Raw genomic sequence first — 16,355 nt, forward strand, 5'->3', positions numbered from 1 at the left:
TGGTTTTAAACAGCCGTCTTTGGAGCCTCTTCATTTGAGCCAGATTCCTAAAACCAAAGCCTAACTGTGATATTCAGCTGAGTCTTTGTGGTTCAGGCTTTTCTCTGAAGTCATTGTGTACTCATCACTCTTTGTGACAGTCTCCCTGCTGTCAGAGGATCCTCAGCGTGCTGCTTCTTCCCTCGACGGCTCAGGAAAATGTTTGGGACATGAAAGTGTCCACATCAGCTCCGACTTGTAGATCCAAGACCCTGTCCGCCATGAGGTCATTAATCCCATATTAAAGTAGACTGAAGCTCGTGCTGACACCATGGGTCTGCACATGAAAAACATGGGTTTATGGCAGCAGGTAATCAGGCATTCTGGGTAATGGATGCATGGAGTGTGGCCTTTGATAGCATTTATGATCATGATTCATCCATCTGTGTACCCACAGACTCACACCTTCTCCTGAATGACATGACAGCTGTCAGCGTCACCCATGCTGAGCCTTCACCAGCAGCACCGTGTACCCAACAATTTACACCAATCACACACTCACACACGGTCAGACACGGCACAGAGTACACCAATCACGTCCTATTTATACCTGATGAAAGGTGAGGCTGAAACCCCCTCAGGATGTTCCTGTACGTCTCTTCCCTCTGAGTCAGGAATCACAAACTGAAGAGTGGTCCTGTCCTCGCCTTCTGATAATGAGCCACCAGGCTCTGTGGTCAGAAGGCCCCTGATGCTCAGTGCGGCTGTTTTTGGCAGACACCTTAGTTTTAGTCGATTGGATGAAAATGTATTTTAGTTTTAGTAACATTAGCATGTGCTGTGTGAACACAACGATTGACTTGAGTGGTTTCTAAGTATGGCATAGTGCGTGGCGCAGTGCTCACGTTTTATGTGTGCACAACAGGATCAACTCTGACTGATGTTACTTCATCCACAGCTGTGTCAGCCACTTCTACATTTGAACCATCAGCCATTCCCTCATCTTCTGTTTCCCCTTTTGTTCTTTTATTTTCTATTTTTATTTATTGAAACGCTAAATTTACCAGGCCTACCCTTTGGCATATGCCTGTATCAACCTGTATATTGTGTCATGTAAATGTGTTGTTCTGAATATGATACCTGGTACCTGGTAATTGGTACTCAAAGGTACCCATTCTTGGTACTTTTTTGTGTTGATGTGTTAAAAAATATCAATTTGTTTAATAATAAAATATATAAAAAAATCAATTCAACATATTTCTTCTTAAGTATATAACCTTGCAATGTTGTGTTCATGTCCATCATGGAAATCCCCTACTCTTCAACTCCCTCACAATCACAAGGATGCATTTAGGTACTTAAACATGGGACCATTTGATTTTACATGAATCGGTACCTGGTACTTTTGACAGAAATCAGTCAGTACCTGTATAAGTACCTCATTCTGTGAGGAAGCAGGGGAGCTTACACTTTTCGGGCGAGGAGGAGACAAACTCTTTCAAAATAATCAAAGAGTTGAATAACATATATCACATCGACTGGCGAAAGCGGCGCAGCAGTGATATTTTCAAAGAGTGAAACAAGCTGATGGAGAGATGAATGAGAAAGAGAGAGTTCTAGTTACACACAAACACTGACACTCAAACTCCAGCAGATCGTCTCGCTGTAGAAAGAAGAGATAAAATGTGGGACACAAAACAACAGCAGAACATGTTTTCTTCGTTACAAACATCTTTATTTGACAAAAAGAATTTGTCTGTTGGGGTCAAGTAGGAAATAGAATTTACAAATACTTTACATGTCAGCTCACCAAAACTGTGGTTTAATCCAACACGAACAAAACAAGAGGACGACTGTTACTGTGAGGAACATCTGGATGCTTTTTTTTGTTTGTTTTTGTAAAGTGAGGTGAAAGAATTCATTCAGCACAGACACACACATCTGCTCCTTCTCTTTTGGGACGACAAACTGAACGTGGAGCAGATTCAGAGAGATTTCCCACTGTTTTGAATTATTTCCAGAGAGACAAACACAAAGAGTCAGTGCAGTGGGTTTTCACTCCAAATCGTGCAGGAAATCTATACCACAGAATGAAAACAGCAGGTGAGAAACTCTGAGTGACGGAGGTTTGAAGAGGCAGGGGTGAGGAGTTTGATGTGCGGTGAGTGCAGAGCGGCTGAGTTTTACAACTCGGGGTTTAAACCAAAGAGCTGAGGGGTGAGGTGCTGAAGACCTCTTTTTTTTACCTGCAGAAATAAAAAAAATGATCTCTCCTTACTGTAAAATATCCTGTGCTGCAGACGTGTCCAGTTTTATGCAAGTTAAAGGAGTAGGAATGACTAAAACCCTACTTAAAAAACCCTGCAACAACCTGAGAAAAACCAAGATGATGCAGAGGTTTAGTTTCTGTCAAAAGTCACTTCCCTTTTCACATGAAGTATCCCTGTTACTGTGGATTCCACTGAAAACACTATCTGCTGAGGGATTCTGAGCTATCAGAGCGTGGAAATGATCCTTACAGACAGAAATCACACACTCTGCAGCCCTCAATTTGTTTTCCATACATCTGATTTGATCCTGGAGCTGGAGGTAGATGTGGGAGTCCTAAACTTCAAAACCTGGGCAGAAAAATCAGCCACCTGCACAGTAAAGGTGGAATATGTGTGTGTAAGTGTCTTCCCCAAAGTAGAGACTCCAGTGTGTGTGAGATGAGGCCTGTTTTTCCAAACTGTGGATCCCAAAAGTGGGCTGATGAAGAAGAAGGGGAGCACACTTCTCTAAAAGACAAGACACAGATTTAATCCTGGTGTTAAGTCGATGACAGTGCATCAAAGGGCTGGTTTCCACACAGTGACACTCTCACCATCAAACTATCAGAAAGTACAAACAGCACAGGAGAAGAAATGACTGGCGGAGCCACATTCACATGTCTCAGATCGCTGGTTGGATTCAGGACCCTAAGAAACGGCTCAGGCCCAAAGAAAAGACATAGAAGAAGAAAAGTCCAGAGTAAAACATGGAGCTACACGCCTTGGCAAACCTGTTCGAAACTCTTTGGCATGTACGACCAGAAAATTCATGAAGCTCTTCCTTCACTTTATAAAAATCCAAATAGAAAAAGTAAAAGAAAAAGATATCAAATCCCACCTCTGTTGTGTTTTTATCATACAATAAAATGTCAACGTCAAATTGTTTGGGGCCAAAAAGGCCGTTTTATACCAACGCTACAAAAAATAAGCCTTTATTTACAGAGCAACACCTCATTCCTGTACAGCACACACTCACGCCTCACACTCCAGAAAAATAGGATCTGTATGTACCACGTGTGGGGCCACGGGTGGATCTGTGAATCCACTGAGTCCCTTCCTTCTCCACAGCATCACATAAAGTCATTAAGCTCCGCCTCCAGAGCAGCCGCCATCTCGTCGGCCTCTGAGCTGCTGCCGCCTTCCTCCTCGTTGGAGTCTTTGGAGGACTCGTCAGCCGATTCCTCCGCCTCCTCCTTCCTCTCCTCGTTGTCCTCCTCCTTGGCTTCGTCCAGCTTGCGTTTGTGGCCCCTGAAGAGATTAACAACAAAAAGGAAAAGATATTTAGACAGATGACTATTTTTCAGTAACTGCTACTCTGATTAATTACTGTTTCAAACGTTTTAATGCTGCTATCGACAGTGAACAGTGGTTGGTTATTGTTCACTGATATCTAACAGCTGTTATCTGACCTGGCTCAGCTCAGGAGCTGTATGTCCATATGTCTACATATCGAAGAAATTGATATTTAGACCAAAAAATTGTGATTTAAGGCATAAAACACAAAATCCTGACACTGAGGCCCCGTTCAAACAACAGAGTTTCACCCCAAAATACTAAAAACAAAGTAAAAGAAAAATCTGTGTTTACACAGTAATGCAGAGCGACTGAAAACTCTTAAGTAAGTATGGCAGGCCTATAGGTGGTGCTATAACTGTCTTGTCCAGAAGCAGCTTTTGGTAGATCTCCACTGAAGTAGAGTTGAGCCGATCATCTGGTGTATTAGTGAATGCTAAGAGCAGAAGTGGAGCAACAGATGCTCAATTTGTTAAAGACAGTCAGATTCAGCAGATTGAGCAACACAAGCACAACATGGTCAACCCCCACGATTGTAAGTACGGTGCTGTTGGACTGTTGGATGCATATGTGCGAAGAGGAGCGTGACTGAAAACGCTGTTTACACTGCAATGGTGGCTGCAGCTTTCTAGAGGCCGTTGTCAAAAGTTTGTGCTTTAAGTCGGCTGAAACGCACTTTCCCTGAAAACAAGAGGCTGAAACGCAACAAAACATTTGTGTTCCATCCCCAAAGTTAGGCCTGTCACGATAATCAATAAATCAATTAACCGAACGATAAATAAAAACATCCTCAGTAAATTTGCCAGCCTTGATAAACTGACATGTGCATGCATGTTTGTTTTCCTTCTCTCTTTACACCAAAGAGGCTGAATGAGAAGATGGCTCACTACGTCTATCTTTCCTAACATCGGGGTGCATAGGTTCTATAGCGGATTTAGCGGATGTATAGCGGAGTGAGCTTCTGCCAAAAATGCGATCTTTGGGGTGAAGACGGGGCTGCTCGCCTGTACACACGGAGAGAGCTGAAGCGAGTGTCCTGAGGGGTGAGGAGGAAACACACGCTAATATGAGTGATGGCACCAAAGATACGGTTCTTAAGCCGCCTGCCACAGTCCCAGTGTGGGAATATTTTGTTTTTTATCAGAATGAACAAAGTGTGAGCTCATGAACACCAACGAGCTGATATGTCGCATTTGTTTGAAAATAGTGGCGACGAAGAAGAAGAAGGGGAGGTGCAGCGGAGCCTTGTTCTTTGACAATCCGCTCTTACTGAGGCTTTTGGTCTGCAAAGTAAATAGAAATAAAAGCGCCAAATGGTGGGCGCTCAAAGACAGCTACTAACCAAAGAAATGCAGCCCTTCAATACGGTTGAAAGCCAGAAATGTTCAAAATGTTTGACAGACGGTACGGATTGACTGGGAAAAAGTACATGTTACAAACAATTCAGGAACTGTATAAACTCACTTTTATTTAGGCTATAGTTTTTATTTATTTTTTATTTTTTTTGGAGTTTTGTTTTTTCTTTAGAGACAGGGTCTATGTTTTATTGTTTTTGATAAGTATAATTTTTATTGACATGTATTTTTTTCTAAAAGAGAGTCCATTTCATTTTCATTGTATTTTTTTCTCTTTCTTGTTTGTTAAATTTATATTTTTTTGTTTAATTTATTTAAATTTGAAGATCCTGACCTTTTAATTACAGTTAAATACCCTCAAGAAATTAAAGTTTCTTGCTTTTGATATGGTGTACTCACTTTAGTATCCCATTTATCATAATTACATCAATGAAAAAATTGAAAAAAATCAAAATAATATTGACAATAATATCGTTTATCTGCAATAATATTTTGGAAAATTATCGTCTAGCAAAATTTGTTATCGTGATAGGCCTACTCAAAGTGTTGTCGTATCAATGATTTTTTTTTCTGCCACCCCTGGTGTTGTTGTTAAAACCTTAATGTGCCCCAAACAGCCACACAAGAGAACTAGCAACAGTGGTGAGTCTGGAGCGGTCTGTAGAGATCAAACTGTCGTTTTTACGATGGAGGTACAGGCAGTACTTCGGCGACATTACAAGATAGGAACACACAAGTGAAGTGTGTATTGTGTCTCAGAGCAAAGTGTTTGTCTGTGTCTGCTGTGAGTAACTCTAATCTCATGAAACATCCTTCAACAGCACAAACTACTACAAAACTAGGCTAAAAACAGATGACGCCATCGATGACGCCAGCAAAGCTAGGAGTGAGCCAACTACTTTTTCAACTACTTTTTGGGAAAGAATGAGTGACTGTAGCTGTTTCCATTACACCTTTTCTCTAAATCTAAGTGATATTTCTTCAGTTTGGATGAAGTGCAGTTAGACCTTATCAGTGTGTCTATTTCGACTAGAATTGTGCACAACTTGAGTAAAATCTAATCCCACGAGATTCAATTTGCAGAATATGAAAGAAGGAAGGAGGACTGTATCCAGCAGTAACCATGGATACTACAAACATTTAAGAGCTAAACTGACTGTTTCTGATGTGGTCAACAGACGAAGTCAGAGGGTGATAAAATACTGTAATGTCCTTCCAGACGCTGCACTGATTACGATAAAGACTGGTGAACACTTGTGTTTTTATTCAGTGGTCACTGTCAACCATGACCACGCTGACTCCAAACAGGAAGGAACAAAACACTGAATGAAAATCAGCATCTCCAGCTCGTCTACTCTCACACACACACACCTTCAATTCACATCCTCATGTAATGTGTTTTTGTGAAAATGATTTAAAAAAAAACACCTCATGAGTACGGCAAAACTTTTTATCCAGACCTGACAGGTTTTAAGAAATGTTGGTGTTTCCATTACCATTTCTTATTGTGATATCTAGGTTTTGAGCCATTCTGGGTGTAATGGCAAAACAACTTATTCCTTTTTTTGAAAGTAATTTGCCAAGACTGGAAGGAAAAAGGAGGGGGTTAAATGGATAGCTGGTGCAGAGAGAGGAGGCAAAATCATTCCAGTCTGTGGAAGGAGCAGGTTTAAACACAGAAAATGTTACAGAGTTAAAGTTCAGAAACCCAATGACACCACACCAATACCTACAGAAAACAGGCTGCTACCACCAAAAGAAGTCAAAGATTCCTAAAACCACATCTTCCTGATTATCCACTAAATACAGGACTGAAAGCACAAGAAGATTGGAGTAGCTGTAAAAAATTACAAACCTTCGTCTTTGTAAACGTATTAGAGATGGTTTGAAGCAGCAGTCTTACATATTTCTGTATTTTGCACCTTTGCACTCTCATGTTTCTGTTTCTGTACAGATGAACCGCCGTCAGTGAACAATCTACACATGTCATCCTCTGTCCCTGCTGCGCTCCACCTCCTCCATGTTCTCCCCCTGCAGAGGCTTATTAGCATGATGCTAATGAGGTGTGTAGCGGGGTTTGTTATGGTTATTGTGGAGGACTGACAAGGGCTCCGCTAAGAGGGACCCTCTCATTAGACCACATCGCTGTCAGACAGTCTCGCTAACCTCCCACAACAGCAGGGCCCTGCTTGTGTGCTCATTAAAGGTCAGATGCCAGCTACTATGAGCGGAGACGCTTGGTGACAACATATTTACAGCGGACCCCTGCAGACGGACGACGTGCTGCGGCGTGCTGGGTTGCTTTCTGCTGCAGCAGCGGAACCATGACCCTGTAATTTGACAACAAGTCCATGGTTGGGGCTCAGTGAGTCCAGTGGAATGATTTGATGATGAAGGTCTAAACTGATCTGAGTGCTTTCAAACGTATACCAGCTGTATTGTCCTTGATATTGAGTTAGCGGGCCACACAGTTTGAGCTGAAGCTCATCTCCACACAGAAAGTGTGCTCCAACACCCAGCACCATGATCCCTCTTTCACATTTCTAAATATCAACAGTATGACAGCAGGGGTTGGAGGGGATGACTTCCTCCATCGCTTTCTGCTCCGCACCATTACACCCAATCTAAATCCTTGTCTATTAATCCAACCACCCACAGCCTCAGCGTGGAGAAAACTCCCCTCACATTACCTCGTGTCAGCTCTCCAAACCAGCCTCCCATGTTCCCACACCACTCAGAGTTTGTTGCTTTGCTTGCTGTTAAACTGCTGCAGTAACCCAGAGAGCTGGGAGAAACACCTTTATTTACAATTCAGGTGGCACCAACGGGTGATCTTATCCCAAAATGTATGAGACTGTGATCGCTTACATCAGCAAGATCTGAACCCCAGAGTGAAACAAACAAACAGATTTACCTTCTTTGATTCAGTATTTGGTCTGATTGTTTTGTTTGGATCAGGAATCAAAAGCTTGTTTTTGGTTGTTTAAACAAGCTTTTAAATCATTTTTAAATCAGGGCTAGTTGACTTGTCCTCTCTACTTCTTTCGGCTTTCCTTTTTTTGGGAGTGGGGGGTCGCCACAGTTAATCATTCATGTCTGATACGTGCTGATTTGGCACAGCTTTTAGCCCACACAACTCTCCCCTTTAGGCTTAAAGTGATACTCTGGGATGGAACAAGTTGGGTCCTATCACAAGGTTTAGGGCAGAAATTACCCCTACAGCAGTGTTTTTGTGCAGCAGAAGCCCAGAGCGCTCGCACCAAACACCCCCTCCCTGCTCCTCTGCCTGTTTCCTCTGCACTCAGACGGGGCCATATTTTACTTGACCAAAAACACAAATAAACGGACACCCACTGAAAAAATCTGATATGGGTCTGCATTCACGCCCTATTTAGAGAATTTTCAGCGCATTACTTTCACACAATAACACCGCTAAATAAGGCTCTAGTTCTCGTTGTGTCGTAAAACGGCACCTCCGCTGCAGAGCCACAGCTGGCTACGAGACGCTCGCCGCTTAGAGTATCAGTCCACGCGCGCGGCGTGCCAGATATAAACAAACGCACATATTTTACCATTCCTGAAACACTACACAAAAACAGCAATTGTCAATCATTCTAAAACAGAAAAAAAGAACACAACACAACCCAATAATATCTTCACATTACCACAACAATCAGATGTGAGAAACATTTCCACTAGGTGATTTTATTTTTTAAAGTTCAACCATAGCCCATATGGACGACTGGAGAGACAGAGTTTTTGACCCATACTGCAGCCAGCCACCAGGAGGAGCAGTTTTTGCAGAGCCCTGACTTTGAGTTGAGCGAGGTGATGTCCACTTTTTTTTTCTACAGTCTATGATTGTGACCCCCTAGTGGCTGGATAGGAACACTAGTGAACAACAGAGGGAGCAATTTGGAGTTCAGGGTCTTGGTCAATGCTTCATGTGATTGCAGGCACTGGGATCAAATCCCCCAAGTTATTAAACAGAGAGGGACTTGGGATTGCACACTGTACATGTAAATGCTTACAGGTTTGCTAAATGTGGCTAATGCTATCAGAGCCTTAAGCGCCAGCCTCCCTACACGACAACAATCAAAACACAGATACTCCACGATGTAACACTGCTTTCTTTAAACCACTTCACTGATATTAAATCAACAGTTTACGTGATTAAAGGAGTGTTGTGTTACAACCTCCAACCACTAGTTGGCAGCAGACCTGACCACATGTGTGAGAACCATGTGTTCTATAATAACATGTTCAGGAGCCTGAAACAAAAACGTTTGTCGTTCCTGGTTTTCCTCCTGGCATCAGATTTGCTAGAGATTCTTAAATTAATATCTGTACAAATTTATTGTCAGTGCACTTAATAAGTTCAAACTTGATAAAAACAAACAGGGCTGTCAAGCAAAGCTTAAAATCATTCTCAAAGTATTTACTTAATCTAGTTACAAAAAACAAAACAGCCATACTTCTTGACACAAAGACAGTCCTGTTAGAATTCCTGTGACTCAATGTGACCCTGGTGTACATCTCACTGTCCTTCAGAAGCTTCTGAGTCCAACAAAGAGCTCTCTGAACTTCCCGCTCTCTGTCTCTGAGGAGTGCAGCTTCATTGTTGAGTATTGAATAGTTTCCTAACAAGATGATGGCACAGCCAGTAACTGGAGGTCAGAATCATGCAGCAGGAAAGAAGAGACAACATTTACCTGCTTTAGAGACAGTGCTAGCAAAATATTATATTTCCATGGGTAGGTTTAAAGAGGGGGTATTCTGCTCTCCTACACTATAAACATAATATAAAGTAACAACGCTGGATGTTCAGACTGAGCATGTGTAGATTTTCAAACCTCTACATATTCATGTGTTGTATAAATACCTGAAATAGAAATATATGTATCATTTATGCTGTAAATCATGTAAAGCTACTACAGGGATACCAGACGGACAATAACAAGGTAAAAAAAAAAAAAAAAAAAGTCTTACCTGTATGTTTTCGAAGGAAAATGTGCCAAAAGAAAGTTGCTAACAGGTTGGGTTGAAATCAATGATGAGTTAGTCAGGATGGGGTTAAGGTCTTAAAGTAGGGAGTAAACTTTTCCAAGTGTTTGTTATTTCATTTCCCTTTTTGGCACACCAGATTCAGCCTGTGTCTGCATCTCCCTGCTGTTACTGTCCACCAAAATTCTTAATGTCTGTTCAAAACAATGAATGATGAGTAAAACAGTAAAATACGCTTTGTGTCATATAGAATTAAACAAATCACAGAAAAATGAGTTTGAGAGGCTAACCAGGACGAAGCATACAGGTGCAGCTGTGAAGACTGACGTCTTTCAGTGACAGTATCACACGGCCTGCAGAGAACTATCTCCAATTTTATTTTGCTTCCAGTTTTTTTTGTTCAATTTTTTTTTTTTTTTACTGAATATACATATCTTTTTTTAGGATTCCTTAAGGGAAATCACAAACCTGAATTTATTTAAATAAGGGGAAAAGGATGAGTACCTAAAGAAACCAAACTACTGAAACTTGCATGTGTCTTTGTATTAACCAGGAGTAACAGAATCATTAACTACACATTACCTTCACTTCAGATACACAGCTGACCATCACACCTCTACAGATTCATTTTAGTTTTTTTTTGTTGTTTGGGACTGAATCAGTGAATTCATGAGGCTTTTTACTGTTTTTCAACCCCAAAAAACTTGTTCAATGTAAGAAACTGAAACCTTGTCAAGTGTTTTTATTTTACGTAAAAATGTCTTATTATACACTGTATGAGCCACAACTGATCAGTGCAGAAAAATGTCTTTTTTTATGTTATTTAAAGACAAAATAAGGTCTTTATTAGGGATGGGTACTGAATTAGGAACTTTTATTGGTACCAACCAAATTCTGTCTGTAGTACCAAGTACAGATTTTCTTAAAATCAAAGGTACAATGTTTAGGAACCTAAATGCATCCTGAAGACTGTGAGGGAGTGGAAGAGTAGGAGATTTTCCATGCAGGCCATGAACACAGCATTACAAGGTTATATACAGAGAAATGAATATGTTAAATTAAAAAACTTTGAGATTTTATTGTTAAATTAATGTTTATTACCACATTTACACACAAAAGTACCGGAAATTGGTACTGTTGAGTACTGATTGCTAGGTACCAGGCATTGGTGCTGTATCAATTTAAATGTGAAAGGTACCCGTCCCCAGTCTGAATGGAATAAGACAAATTTGCTTGAAAATTTGCTTAAAACTAGTATATTTTCTTATTACAAGTAACTATTCTCAGTGTCAGATTCTTTTCACTTGTTAAAATCAATTCAGACCTTATTTCTGTCTTTAAATAACTTGAAACAAGACATTTTTCTGGAATGATCTAGTGAATGTGGCTCAGATCAAGTCTAAAAAGACATTTTCTGCTGAAAATAAGACAAAAATACTTGATCTCAGTTTTTCCAGTGTATCCTTCCCTCAAACAGAGTAAGCCATGAGGGAACAGACTGTGGATGATGTGTTTTGATCTGGTGAACACTTTGAAGTCTTATTTCCTGTTTGTACCATCAGGAGTATTAAGAGGTCAGCTACAGTGTCTGCTGGTGAACAATCCGCCGAGTCAAATCGCTTATTGACGCCGCGCGTTGAAGAGTCCAGCTTCACAAACACAGATGTGTTAAGGGCACTCCTCAAAGAACGGACTGACCTACAGTTAAATCCTTTCATGTATGGAAACTACTGCTCTCCATTATGAAACAAGCTCCCACTGAAGTTGGCGGCTGCTAGCTCCACCAAAAGCATCTCTAAACCAGATCAGGTGAAAGAAGAGGCAACAGAATATGAGAAAGGAGGGGGAAATGTAAAAAGAGGAGACTTCTGACAACTCTGCTTAGAGGAGTTGAGGGGAAAATGGAGTAAAGAGGCAAATGGAGTGTGAAAGAGGAGGAAACAGAGCACAGAGTAGAGGAGATGGGGGTAATGAACTAAATAATGAACCAGACTTTTAGGACGCAGACTCACTCTGCCTGAAAGATTCCTCCAGTGTCAGAGGGTCAACAGCTACAGGTCTCATCAGGAGAAACTTAACACTACAGATTCACCAGATCTGAAGCATATTTCCTTTTCTATACTGTTAATAAAGCCTCATCCTGAACACACACTCCATTCTTTAACTGTCAGATCTGAAGAACTGTGTCACAGGATGAACACGAGAAAACTTCCCTAGCAACCACAGAAGCTGCTTTCATAACCTAATTTAAAAGGAGCCAAATCTATCCATCTATAGCTGGACTAATGACAAGAAAGTGTTAAAAGAAAAAAACAGCCTGCAGCAGGAGGAACACGCTCCGCAGAGCTGCCACAGCTCTATTGTGTCTCATATCAGAACACATCCTCCACAGTCCCATATCATTTACAGCCGATGTGTCAAACGCTGATGGCTGATACATTCACTCCTCGTCCCTAACGTATTTAACATCTCCATATGCAAAGAGCTGATAAGCAGCCTGGTTAAACGCCTGTTTTTATAAAGACCTTATCTTCTCCCGCCCCTCGTTTTCTGATCTCACAATGAAAAAGTGAAGAGCAGGAGGATGAAAAGCACGGGCGCTGCGCGGGAGGAGGGAAAAGCTTTGCTCAGCTCTGCTTCAAAAACAAACTCTTTCAAGAGTTAAGCTCAGAAATAAGAAACAGAAGAACAGAACTTTGCACTTAAACAATGACTGAGTTGTCTTTTTTTGAGGTCAGAGGCTTTTAAGGCTTGAAGTGTTGACAGCAGACTTAAGGAGTATGCGTATAGTTGACAGGTTTGTTTTGCTTAGCTATGGCATTGTGCAGAAATGCAGTTCACTTAAAGCTTGCAGCACTGACTGCATGGAAACACTGGTTAATGCTTTGCTGAATCTGGAGAGAATAAACGTCATCAGTCAGGGGAAGTTCAGACTGTTTAAGTCAAAATTTTAAGCTCCAAACCACACTCCCCTAAATTAAGCTCCTTTAATGAGCAGGGATTCTGATTTCTCTGACTCGTGAATATAAAATTACAAAGCTGGATGTTATGATCCTCATGCCCATAGCTATGTCCCTGCCAGGCCTCCAGAGGGCTGGCCAATGAGGGGGAAAGGGTTTGCCTTAAAGAGACAGCAGCTAAAACAATACATTTTTTTCATTTTTTTTCTAAAACAGATTTTCTAAAACAGGAGTGAGATAAAAATAGGGATTTATCTGTAAATTAAGTAAAGATATTACGGGGGCACCAGAGGGACAGAATTAAGCGTGATACTCCCTCTTAAAAAAGAGACTGCGAGGACCATCTTTTTAAAATTGACTGCAGTTAGACCTTTTGGTGTTAAGACATGACTTATCAAGGCGTGTGTTTGTTTTGAAACAAATGGAGATCTGATCTTCTTTTAACTCTACTTTTCTTTGTTCAAGACATCTTTTTACCAGATACAACTCTTCAAGGTAAGGTATTTATCAACAGTTGGGTAGAGCTACGCTTTGAAGTTTGACAACAAGCAAACTTTGTCAGTTTGTACCGTAGTTTAGTAACCGACTACATTTAGCTCTACTCACAGCCCAGTGCTCTGAGACGAGTCTGTAATGTGTAATGTTAGTAAATCCTGGTTCTGTCCTACCAGTCATCTACCAATCAGAGCTAACGTAACCTCACTCTTCATTTTATTGATAGACTCACAAGTTTGAACAGACCACTGCAGAATAACTGCTGACTGTGGGTTGGAGTCAACATTAGCACAAACAGATTAACCCGTTTAGCCATTAGCTTGTGTTTTAGACTTTCGCACATGCGTTTTAGCCTTTAGCTCCTGTTTTAGCATTTAGTCTGTGTTTAAGCCTTCAGCTTGTGTTTTAGCCTTAGCTTACATTTGAGCTTCATGCTCCCGTTTTAGCCTTTAGCTTGTGTTTTAGCCTTTAGCCCTTATTTTGACCTTTGGCTCCTGTTTTAGCCTTTAGCTTGTGTTTTAGCCTTTAGCCCTTATTTTGACCTTTGGCTCCTGTTTTAGCCTTTAGCTTGTGTTTTGGCTTTAAGCTCATGTTTTTTTTTCCCCATTAACCTTGGGTTTAGCTTTAGCCCCTGTTTTAGCCTTTAGCTCCTGTGTTAGCCTTTAGCTCATGCTCTATCTATCTCCTGTTTATCTTTCTTCTGCTCTTCTGTCCTTTTTCTGTCTGACTGTTAGGCTCCAGTGTCCACCATCACAACAAAATTAATCACAGGAATCGTTTTCAGCAGGGAGAAATTCAGATCTCTCTTCTCTCTACCACATTTTATCAGCCAGCGTGGTGTCATAGAGACTTAGATGTGCCATGAATCAATCCGGTCCTGCCTGGCCTGATCAGGAAGCTAACAAGTAGCAATTTAAAATAACCTGTTACCTGTAATATTGGTGCTGATAGTCTCATTTTAAAGTACGGATTACAACCAGGCAGGTCTTTAGAAGGGAGAGTTTTTCAAGATCACTCAGAAACTTCTCATAGGAACTTTATGTTAGCATGTTGAAAGTGAGTTGCTCTGGTTTACTCATTTCAAATAAGGAACGTTTCCTTCACAAAATGGGTTTTAAAATGTAAAGGTGTATGTTTTTACATAACCACTGGCTTTACACATACAGTGAAGGTAAATAAAGGTCATTCTCCTTCAAAAAGACCCACCAGACAAAAACTAAACATAAGAACAAGAAAACCTCGCTCAGAGATTTATCTCAGATCAAGAAGTGAGACGGAGGTGTGATGCAGCCTGTCGACTGTCTGATTCTCTGTCAGTGTCATTTCTATCAGAATCCATGGCTGCATCAAGCCTCCTTATCTCTGGCTCAGTCACAGGGAGCAGATCCATGTGTCAGGCCCCAGGCACAAGTTCTGACAAGTCTGTGTGATCTCTGCACCCAGAACCTTTGGGTTCTGTCGCTGGTTCAAAGAGAGGAAGACTAACGGATGTCTTCCTCCTGACTCCTGAAAGGCTGCTGATGTGGAACATTCATTATTGGTTAGTATCCAATAAAAAAGGCTTATGGTTTAATTTCTGAGACAGTAAATGTACCAATAAACAAGCATCAAATGTCAGGCTGTTCTTCTGAGAGGACAGAAAGCTCTGATGATGACAAACTCTAAAGGCAGGGCCATTGTACCAGCTCTTTTTAAGTGAGTTTTACTTGAAACAAATCAAAAGCTGATTCATTCATTCATGAGCTCTGAGTGTCTCTGTTCATGAAATATTTCAGATCAGTTTTTACTGAGGGGTTGTCCTTCCATACTCTCTGTACTCGCTGTCTGCTTCTCTCTTAAACCCTGACATGCAAACATATGAGGACAAGCTGAGGCATTCCAGGTGGGCTCAGGAAACAACATTCAAAAAAGGAGAGTCCAAAATGAAACACTCCAGCAGTGTGTGGTGCCCTGAATGACACTTATACTTCTGAACCCTGGAGGAGTTAACGCCATGAATGAGGTCTCCTCCATAACAAGAGCCCTCCACTTGATTCAAACACTTACCACTGAGGGGGAAAGTACTCTGTGTTTATGAGTTTAAGTACGTAAAAGACAGAAATCCAGACAAACAGTTAAACTGTGTCTGAAAGGAGTCTGTGAATTCAGTGAGTACATATTTGCATTAGGGATGCACCGAAATGAAACTTCTTGGCTGACACCAGAAACAGGTCTTGGCTGAAAACCAAAACACTGAAAGAAATTATTACGCCAGGTAAATGTACCACTTCATTCATGGCTATGACTGTGTACTAACCTCACTAAAATCAAAGCATTGAAACTGCATAAATTTATACTAATTTGGCCCTTGGAGCACTTTAGAAATGTCAGTTTTTCTCTGCATTTCTCGTCGTGTTTGTGACATTATTTTTCCTGACCCTCTGTCCTCTGTCCTCTGTACAAAGCATGTTTGTCTCTGTGTGCGTGCTCTTACGTGTTTGTGCGTCTGTGAACTGATCAGGGTGAGACCCTTTTGTGCATGACACAGAGAGCAGAGGAGAGCTGTGAATTTGGAACCACATAGGCAGAAATGGCATCCCCACATTCAAATAAGACAGAGGAAATGAAGTTATTTACTTATTTAGCTGATATATTTTGAGGCATTTTTTTTTCATGCATTTTTAATCTGATGGCCAGTGAGAAATTCAATTTCAGACTGTGTAATGTAGGCTCTAATACATCCGAACCCCTCTGCCTGCAGTCACTACTCTGCCTCTATCATCGTTCCACCCACAGTTCCATCTGATGGTGACATGCAGTGACATTTTTTGGATATTTTGGAAAACTTGACTTACTGTAGAAAACTTTAGGGAGCTATCTATTCTTTTCAGTTTTCATTTAACTTTATAAGACAGCTGCTGAGCCTGGAAGCTGTTTGATAAACATATGCTTTAAGGCTTTAAACAAAGCTAAGTGTTGGA

At 41.0% G+C, this 16,355-nt stretch overlaps 1 protein-coding gene across 1 annotated transcript in view; it reads right to left on the bottom strand.

Moving 5' to 3' along the window:
* Nucleotides 1–1,707: 1,707 nt before the first annotated feature.
* ctdp1 (CTD (carboxy-terminal domain, RNA polymerase II, polypeptide A) phosphatase, subunit 1) overlaps nt 1,708–16,355 on the bottom strand; it is a 121,326-nt gene continuing 106,678 nt past the window's right edge. The window contains exon 13 of the mRNA XM_074687114.1: nt 1,708–3,536. Coding sequence (XP_074543215.1) covers nt 3,359–3,536 — 178 coding nt within the window. The 3' untranslated portion in view covers nt 1,708–3,358. The remainder of the gene's footprint in view (nt 3,537–16,355) is intronic.

Source organism: Halichoeres trimaculatus, unplaced genomic scaffold (genome assembly GCF_033239565.1).
Source record: "Halichoeres trimaculatus isolate MK-OKI-2021-1 unplaced genomic scaffold, fHalTri1.1 fHalTri1_scaffold_14, whole genome shotgun sequence".
Lineage (NCBI taxonomy): Eukaryota > Metazoa > Chordata > Actinopteri > Labriformes > Labridae > Halichoeres > Halichoeres trimaculatus.